The sequence below is a fragment of the Macaca nemestrina genome, chromosome 4 (assembly GCF_043159975.1).
Source record: "Macaca nemestrina isolate mMacNem1 chromosome 4, mMacNem.hap1, whole genome shotgun sequence".
Taxonomy (NCBI): domain Eukaryota; kingdom Metazoa; phylum Chordata; class Mammalia; order Primates; family Cercopithecidae; genus Macaca; species Macaca nemestrina.
Genome location: NC_092128.1, coordinates 149,683,461 through 149,693,023, shown reverse-complemented (window position 1 = coordinate 149,693,023; position 9,563 = coordinate 149,683,461). Strand labels below are relative to the sequence as shown.

The 9,563-nt window shown below is 50.0% G+C and overlaps 1 protein-coding gene across 2 annotated transcripts in view; it reads left to right on the top strand.

Moving 5' to 3' along the window:
- The first annotated feature begins 5,893 nt into the window (after positions 1-5,893).
- The window catches only part of LOC105497956 (diacylglycerol lipase beta), a 41,986-nt gene continuing 38,316 nt past the window's right edge, over positions 5,894-9,563 (top strand). Inside the window, exons 1-2 of one of the 2 annotated variants that reach the window (XM_011769534.3) lie at positions 5,894-6,085; positions 7,395-7,546. In XM_011769534.3, coding sequence (XP_011767836.2) covers positions 5,991-6,085; positions 7,395-7,546 — 247 coding nt within the window. In that variant the 5' untranslated portion in view covers positions 5,894-5,990. The remainder of the gene's footprint in view (positions 6,086-7,394; positions 7,547-9,563) is intronic. The other variant, XM_011769527.3, reaches the window with a different exon arrangement.

The window sequence follows — 9,563 nt, the reverse complement described above, 5'->3', positions numbered from 1 at the left end:
AATCAGTAAAGGAAAAGGTGCACAGGGCAGCGTCCAGGAGACGCCAGTCACAAGCTTCCTTTCACAGTGGAGTCATATGTATATCCTTAATTTGCCCAGCAACAATGTGCGACAACATGCATAAAGTATGTCCAACTAGGGAAGCTTCCCTGAGCCTGGGTGTCCCAGGGATTTTATTAGGCTCAGTCATGTAGGCATGGAGCATCCGTGTGACTCACCTTACCTCCTCAGTCTCCAGCTGCCCACCCACAGGTTAACCTAATACAACATGGCACAAGGCTGTCACCACCAACCCACTGTTAGCATAAACTTCTTGATGTTGCCCAAGGCCCAAGATACACAAATACACACCTATCAAGTAGAATATTCCTAGGGCTTGCAAGTTATGTCCTAGGAGCAGGTCAAGAGCCAATCCTTTCTTTTTTTTGAGACGGAGTCTCGCTGTGTCTCCCAGGCTGGAGTGCAGTGGCCGGATCTCAGCTCACTGCAAGCTCCACCTCCCAGGTTCACGCCATTCTCCTGCCTCAGCCTGCCGTGTAGCTGGGACCACAGGCGCCCGCCACCACAGGCGCCCGCCACCACACCCGGCTAATTTTTTTTTTGTATTTTTAGTAGAGACGGGGTTTCACCGTGTTAGCCAGGATGGTCTCGATCTCCTGACCTCGTGATCTGCCTGTCTCAGCCTCCCAAAGTGCTGGGATTACAGGCGTGAGCCACCATGCCCAGCTGCCAATCCTTTCTTTAGAATGTGCGTACCCCAGACCTGTTGTGATAATACTGTACGGCACTGAAGTGTAGCAGATAATTTATTACACAAATAATGATAATGACATATAATGCTCTTCAGTGTAAATTCCATATAGGCTGTCACAGAATGTTTCTTCTTTTTTTTTTTTTTTTTTTTTTGAGGGTCTTGGGCTCTCTCCCAGGCTGGAGTGCAGTGGCCCCATTTCTGCTCACTGCAACCTCCGCCTCCCAGGCTCAAGCGATTCTCCTGACTCAGCCCCCTGAGTAGCTGGGACTGCAGGTGCCTGTGCCACCATGCCCAGCTAATTTTTGTATTTTAGTAGAGATAGAGTTTCACCATGTTGGCTAGGCTGGTTTCAAACTCCTGACCTCAAGTGATCTGTCCACCTCGGGCTACCAAAGTGCTGGGATTACAGGCATGAGCCACCGCGCCTGGCCAATGCCCAGAATTTTCATCAGCCCAGTGAAATACTCTTGTCTAAAAATACATTTGCTCACAGACCTTGCAAGCTTGTATTTTATTATTATTACAAGTTTTATTTATTCTGAAACTTTTGGTACAGATCTTGCAATGTTTTTAATTTTTGTTTTAAGAGACAGGATCTCACTATGTTGCCCAGGCTGGTCTCAGCCTCAAGCCAGCTTGCCGCCTGGCTGATGTTGCAATGCTTTTTTTGTTTTTTTTTTTTTTTTGAGATGGAGTCTCGCTCTGTCGCCCAGGCTGGAGTGCAGTGGCTGGATCTTGGCTCACTGCAAGCTCTGCCTCTCGGGTTTACGCCATTCTCCTGCCTCAGCCTCCCGTGTAGCTGGGACTACAGGCGCCCGCTACCTCGCCCGGCTAGTTTTTTGTATTTTTTAGTAGAGACGGGGTTTCACTGTGTTAGCCAGGATGGTCTTGATCTCCTGACCTCGTGATCCGCCCGTCTCGGCCTCCCAAAGTGCTGGGATTACAGGCTTGAGCCACCGCGCCCGGCCAGATGTTGCAATGTTAACATTCATTTCCCAGTACTGTTCTTTGACTTCCGTCTTCTCCTTTCCAAGCCCTGCCACTCCACTCCAGCCCCACCCTGCCTCTCATTCCTTCTACTTACTCTTTGTTTTTCGGCCAGTCTTACTCTGTCGTCCAGGCTGGAGTGCAGTGACGTGATCTCAGCTCACTGCAACCTCTGCCTCCCAGATTCAAGTGATTCTCCTGCCTCAGCCTCCCGAGCAGCTGGGATTACAGGCATGTGCCACCACACCCAGCTAGTTTTTTTATTTTCAGTAGAGACGGGGTTTCACCATGTTGGCCAGGTTGTTCTCGAACTCCCAACCTCAAGTGATCCGCCTGCTTCGGCCTCCCAAAGTGCTGGGATTACAGGTGTGAGCCACCAAGCCCAGCCCCACTTACTCTTTACACATAATCAGTTATTCATTCATTGAGAATTTAAGAATGCCTAAAATGTGCTCTATTCCATTCATAGGAGTGAATAAGATGGACAAGGTGCCTGTGATCACGAAACTTACACTTTAAGGGAGGAGGTAAGAGATAATAAACATGATGTAATGTCAGGGGCTCATTATGTGCAATGAAGGAAACTAAAGCAGCATAAGGAATAGAGACTGACAGTTTTGCTGTTTTAGCTAAGGTGGTCAGGGAAGGCCTCTTTGAAGCAGTGACACCTGAGCTGAGGCCTGAATGAAGTAAGAGAGATAGAAATGAGGCAGGAGCGGGCACGATGGCTCACACCTGTAATCCCAGCACCTTGGGAGGCCGAGGCGAGCGGATCACTTGAGGTCAGGGGTTCAAGACCAGTCTGGGCAACATGGCGAAATCTCGTCTCTACTAAAAATACAAAAATAGGCTGGGCATAGTGGCTCTTGCCTGTAATCCCAGTACTTTGGGAGCCCGAGGCAGGTAGATCACGAGGTCAAGAGATCGAAACCATCTTGGCCAACACGGTGAAACCCCGTCTCTACTAAAAATATAAAAATTAGTGGGGCGTGGTAGCCCACACCTGTAATCCCAGTTACTCGGGAGGCTGAGACAGGAGGAATCGCTTGAACCCAGGAGGCAGAGGTTGCAGTGAGCTGAGATCGCACCCTGCACTCCAACTCGGCAGCAGAGCAAGATTCCACCTCAAAAAAAAAAAAAAAAAAAAAAAAAAAGAGGCAGGAGAGGCTGGGCATGGTGGCTCACACCTGTAATGCCAGTACTTTAGGAGGCCGAGGTGGGTGGATCACTTGAAGTCAGGAGTTTGAGACCAGCCATGGCTTAACATGGCAAAACCCTGTCTCTACTAAAAATACAAAAATTAGCTGTGCGTGGTGGCATATGCCTATAATCCCAGCTACTCAGAAGGCTGAGGCAGGAGAATCGCTTGAACTCGGGAGGCTGAGGTTGCAGTAGAACTGAGATTGCGCCATTGCACTCCAGCCTGGTCGACAGAGTAAGACTCCATCTAAAAAAAAAAAAAAAAAAGAAAAGAAAATGAGGAAGGAGAATCAGGAATGAGGGTAATCAATGGTTAACAAGGGTTAAGGCATAAGCAAAAGATGAGCAGGTGCAGCCAGTTCCAGGCAAGATTAGGCAGCATAGAGGCCACATCTGCACTTCTGTGATACCAAGACCGAAGTTTCCACTTCAGCCATGGGTGTTAACCGCATTCTTTCTGCTTAATAAACACCCTGATTGAGGGGTCTCTTGAGCTGTGTGGTCTCTTAAGCCTCGCGTCAATCAATCTGTGCTTTTTACTCCATTTGTTTGTCTTTTGTTGGTTCGTTTTATTTTTGTTGTTGTTGCTTTGTGGGTTTTTTGTTGCAATTTTTATTTATTCATTATTGTTGAGATGAAGTTTTGCTCTTGTTGCCCAGGCTGGAGTGCAGTGGTGTGATCTTGGGTCACTGCAACCTCCATCTCCCGGGATGGAGCCATTCTCCAGCCTCAGACTCCTGAGTAGCTGGGATTACAGGCATGTGCTACCACATCCAGCTAATCTTTAGGAGAGACAGGGTTTCGCCATGTTGGCCAGACTGGTCTTTAACTCCTGACTTCAGGTGATCCTCCTGCCTTGGCCTCCCAAAGTGCTGGGATTACAGGCGTGAGCCGCTGCGCCTGGCCTAATTTTTGTATTTTCAGTAGAGACAGGGTTTCGCCATGTTGGCCAGGCTGGTCTTGAACCCCTGACCTCAGGTGATCCAACCGCCTCGGCCTCCCAAAGTGCTGAGATTACAGGCGTGAGTCACCGCGCCCCGCCCCTTGTGTTGCAATTCTGGGTTCAACGCGCCAAGCACCTGACCAACTCACAGCCAAGACTTTCCATCTGGTAACAGAAATACCTGCAGGAGGACTATTCCTGGCAGAGGAAACACAGAATGTAGAACCTCTGGAGCAAGAATGACCCTGATGTCTTTTCAGAGGGGGAAAAGGTGGCAGGCAGTGGGGTGGGTGATGGAGGCAGAGTAGTAACTGGGGAGACAGATAAATGAGCCCTTAGAAAGTTTTCATGTGTGACTACCAGGGAAGGGCCTTTGCCAGGGGCTGGAGTGTAATTTTTTTTTTGAGACGGAGTCTTGCTCTGTTGCCAGGCTGGAGTGCAGGGCGTGATCTTGGCTCACTGCAACCTCCACCTTCCAGGTTCAAGCGATTCCCCTGCCTCAGCCTCCCAAGTAGCTGGGACTACAGGTGTGCACCACCATACCCGGCTAATTTTTTTTTAATTTTAGTAGAGACGGGGTTTCACCATGTTGGCTAAGATGGTCTTGGTCTCCTGACCTCGTGATCTGCCCGCCTTAACCTCCCAGAGTGTTGGGATTACAGCCGTGAGCCACTGTGCCTGGCCTGGAGTGTATATTTATGTACAAAGTGCAGCCTTGCAAAGTCCCGGGCAGGGGGCAGGCTTTATCCGAAGGCTCACCAAGCCACCCTGGCTGCTGAAGAGGGCACAGCAGAATGAGAAAGCACAGTGGGGTGATGAGCCCAGGCAGGAGATGAAGGTGGCTCAGACCACGGTGGGACGGTGGGGTAACTGAGAAGCACTCAGACCCCACCCCGCCAGCTGCAGGGTGGTTTCAGACCCTGAACTGGAGGGGTTCCTAACGCGGGGCTCCTCACAGCAAGGGGCACAGATGGAAGCAATGTTGTCCCATGCTTGCAAGTCTCACAGACCGGTGTATGAGTCCCACACCTGCCATAGACAGCGTGGGTCTCTGGGCTAGCTAATTCCTCCCGGCCTGAGGAGTCCCTCCTTATAAAATGAAAATTTTGGTCGGGTGTGGTGGCTCATGCCTGTAATACCAGCACTTTGGGAGGCTGAGGTGGGAGGACGGTTTGAGACGGGGAGTTCGAGACCAGCCTGGGCAACAGAGTGAGACTCCCATCTCTACAAAACAGGAAAATTTTAAAAAATAGTTAGCCAGGCGTGTGGTATGTGCCTTTGGTCTCAGCTACTCAGAAGGTTGAGGTAGAAGAGTCGCTGGAGTCCGGGAACTCAAGGTGGCATTCAGGAGTTCAAGGCTGCAGTGAGTCATGATTGCGCCACTGCACTCCAGCCTGAATGACAGAGCCATACGCTGTCTTAAACAAACAAAAAAACAAACAAACAGGACCGGGCGCGGTGGCTCACGCCTGTAATTCTAGTACTCTGGGAGGGCGAGGCGGGCGGATCACTTGAGGTCTGGGGTTCGAGACCAGCCTGGCCAACATGGTGAAACTTCGTCTCTACTAAAGATCCAAAAATTAGCCGAGGTGGCGCCCTGCTGTAATCGTAGTTACGCGGAAGCCTGAGGCAGGTGAATCGCGTGAGCCCGGGAGGCGGAGGATGCAGTGAGCCATCACACCCACTGTACTCCAGCCCGGGAAACGAAGCGAGACTCGGTCTCAAAAAAATTAAAAAAACAAAAAACCAGCAAAAAAATTACCAAAAGGAAAAAGAAATATGACCAGAACGAATATTACTGCACTTTTCACGAGAAAGAAAAAGGAAATACCAGAACGGATTTCACCGACGGGAAGACCTGCAATCGACTCAGTCACGGGCCTCCGGATTAGCATTTCTGCGCAGGCGCAGAAAGCTTCGGGGGGGGGGGGGAAGCGGCGGCGTGGGGCTCAGTGCGCGTGCGCCGGTCTCGGCCTCAAAGTGGGCATGCGCAGGGCCCCGCCCTCGCTGCGTCTGCGCTTGAGCGCCGACGATTTGGTGGCGGCGCCCGGAGGGCTCTTCTCTGCGCGCGGGGTCTGTCTGAGTGCGGGCGACAGGACCTTTGCCATGCCGGGGATGGTACTCTTCGGCCGGCGCTGGGCCATCGCCAGCGACGACTTGGTCTTCCCAGGTTTCTTCGAGCTGGTCGTGCGAGTGCTATGGTAAGGACGACGGCTATGGGGGCGGTGGAGCGCACCGGGGAGGGAGCGGGGGGCGAGCTGTCCCTGAGACGGTGACAGAAGTGGCTTCCCAAGCACTGTCGCGGTCCCAGCGCTGGCCACGCATCCTCTTATCGAGTTCTCACCACCGCCCGAAGAGGTGGGCAGTGGTGCTGTGTCCATTTGACGGAGGACAAACCGAAGCCCCCAGAGTGTGTGGGCTGGACCCGGGGTCACACAGGGGGCCTGGAAGTCCACGCGTCAGGACACGAGCACCCCTCTGTGTGCAGCGTCGAGACCTGGCCCTGGGGAGCCTCGAGGGTGTCACCGCCGGCAAAAGCCTTGGCCTCGAGGTCTTCTTTCTCGAGGCGGGAGCAGCCACTTGTGCCCTTTCTTCCCTTTGTACGGAGCACTTGAATCTACAACATGAAGGATAGGAAAAAATACCGAGCCGGTTGTGGCTGCCTTTCGTGAGAAGCAGACAGGCTCAATATACAACGCTGTTGTCTTTCAAAGTGTGGAATCAGTGGGAAGTGGCTTTGGTACCTGAAGTCTGTTCCCAGAGGATCTGTGCAGGGCATGAATCATTGTTATGAAAAAGTAGATTCTTGGCCGGGGGCCGTGGCTCACGCCTGTTGGCACACTGAGAAGCTGAGATGGGAGGATTGCTTGAGGGCAGGAGTTGGAGACCAACTTGCGCAACATAGTGAGACCCCTTTTCTTTTTATGTTTTTGAGACGGGGTCTCACTCTACTATCCAGACGGTAGTGCAGTGGTACGATCACCACTCACTGCAGACTCAACCTCCTGGTCTCAAGCGATCTTCCCACTTCAGCCTCCCAAGTAGCTGGGACCACAGACTGGTGCCACCACACCCAGCTAACTTTTTCTATTTTTTGTAGGGATGGGATCTCCCTGTGTTGCCCAGGCTGGTCTCCAACTCCTTTGCTCTAGTGATCCTCCTTCCTTGGCCTCCCAAAGTGCTGGGATTACAGACATGAGCCACTGTGCTGGGCCTAGATCTTTTATTGTTGGCAATTATATTCCAGGACAGGTGCAGTGCCTCATGCCTGTAGTCCCAGCACTTTGGGAGGCCAAGGCAGGAAGATCACTTGAAACCAGGAGTTCAAGACCAGTCTGGGCAACATAGCAAGACCCTGTCTCTACAAAAAGAAAAAAGAAAATTATATTCCAAAGTGAACCTTGCCTTGTTTTGGAAAATATTAACTCCTTTTATTTCTTTGTATCATGTTTTACACAGCAGCTGCTTGGATTTCATTTCTGACCCTTCCCTTTTTTTTCTTTTTGCCAGGTGGATTGGCATTCTGACGTTGTATCTCATGCACAGAGGGAAGCTGGACTGTGCTGGCGGAGCCCTGCTCAGCAGTTACTTGATCGTCCTCATGATTCTCCTGGCAGTTGTCATATGTACTGTGTCAGCCATCATGTGTGTCAGCATGAGAGGTAAAAAGTAGCCTTTTCTGTTTGATACCTATTTTTTATGTTAATAGCTTTATTGAGATATAATTCACATACCATACAACTCACTTATGTAAACTTTCCAGTTCAGCAGTTTTTAATATAATCACAGAGTTGTGCAGCCATCACCACAATCAAGTTTATAACATTTTCTTCATTCCTAAAAGAAATCCTGTACCAGGCGGGACACGGTGGCTCACACCTGTAATCCCAGCACTTTGGGAGGCTGAGGTGGGTGAATCACTTGAGGCCAGGAGCGTGGCCAACACAGTGAAACCTCATCTCTACTAAAAATAGAGAAAATTATGTTGGCGCATGCTTGTAATCCTAGCTGCTAGGGAACTGAGATCGCGCCACCGTACTCCAGCCTGGGTGACAGAGTGAGACTCTGTCTCAAAAAAAAATTAAAAAAAGAAAGAGGCCGGGCGCGGTGGCTCAAGCCTGTAATCCCAGCACTCTGGGAGGCCGAGGCGGGCGGATCACGAGGTCAGGAGATCGAGACCATCCTGGCTAACACGGTGAAACCCCGTCTCTACTAAAAAAAAAAATACAAAAAACTAGCCGGGCGAGGTGGCGGGCGCCTGTAGTCCCAGCTATTCGGGAGGCTGAGGCAGGAGAATGGCGTAAACCCGGGAGGCGGAGCTTGCAGTGAGCTGAGATCCGGCCACTGCACTCCAGCCCGGGCGACAGAGCGAGACTCCGTCTCAAAAAAAAAAATAAATATAAAATAAAAAAAGAAAGAAAGAGATCCCGTACCTATTGGCAGTTACTCCTCATTTTCCCCAAACTCTTCCAGCCCTAAGCATTCACTAATTTGCTTTCTGTCTGTGTACATTTGCCTGTTGTGGACATCATATAAGTGGAATTCATTCACTGTGTGGCTTTTTGGTCTGGTTTCTTAAACTTACCATAATGTCTTCAAGGTTCATCCCTATTTTAGCATGTATCAGTACTTCATTTTTATGGCTGACTAATAGAGCATCGAATGAATGGACCACATTTTATCCATTTGCTAGTTGGTAGGCATTTGGATTGTTTCCATTTTTCACCTATTATGAATAATGCAGCTATGAACATTTGCATACAAGTGTTTATACAGACATGTTTTCATTTCTCTTGAGTATGTACCTAGGAGTGGAATTGCTGGATCATGTGGTAATGCTCTGTGAAACCTTTTGAGGAACTGCCAGACTTTTCCGAGCAGCTGTACCATGTTACATTCCCACCAGCAGTGTATAAGGGTTCTAATTGCTCAACACTGTTATTATATGACTTGTTAATTATAGCCATCCTAGTGAATGTGAAGTGGTAGCTCATGATTTTGTTTTGTTTTGTTTTTTGAGACGGAGTCACACTCTGTCGCCCAGGCTGGAGTGCCATGGTGTGATCTCGGCTCACTGCAACCTCCCCCTCCCGGGTTCAAGTGATTCTCCTGCCTGAGCCTCCTGAGTAGCGGGGGCTACAGGCCATTTGTTTTTTATCTCACGGCTTTGAACATTTCTTTGATGACTGATGATGTTGAACATCCTTTCATTTGCTTATTGCCCATTTGCATATCATTTTTGTGGAAAAGTCTGTTCAGATCTTTTGCCCAATTTTTTTTTTTTTTTTTTTTTTTTTTTTTTTTTTTTTTTTTGAGACGGAGTCTTGCTCTGTAGCCCGGGCTGGAGTGCAGTGGCTGGATCTCAGCTCACTGCAAGCTCCGCCTCCCGAGTTTACGCCATTCTCCTGCCTCAGCCTCCGGAGTAGCTGGGACTACAGGCGCCCGCCACCTCGCCCGGCTAGTTTTTTGTATTTTTAGTAGAGACGGGGTTTCACGGTGTTAGCCAGGATGGTCTCGATCTCCTGACCTCGTGATCCGCCCGTCTCGGCCTCCCAAAGTGCTGGGATTACAGGCTTGAGCCACCGCGCCCGGCCTGCCCAATTTTAGACTAGGCTATTTATCCTTTTATTTTTTATTTTTATTTTTTTGAAATAGAGTCTCCCTCTGTTGCACAGGCTG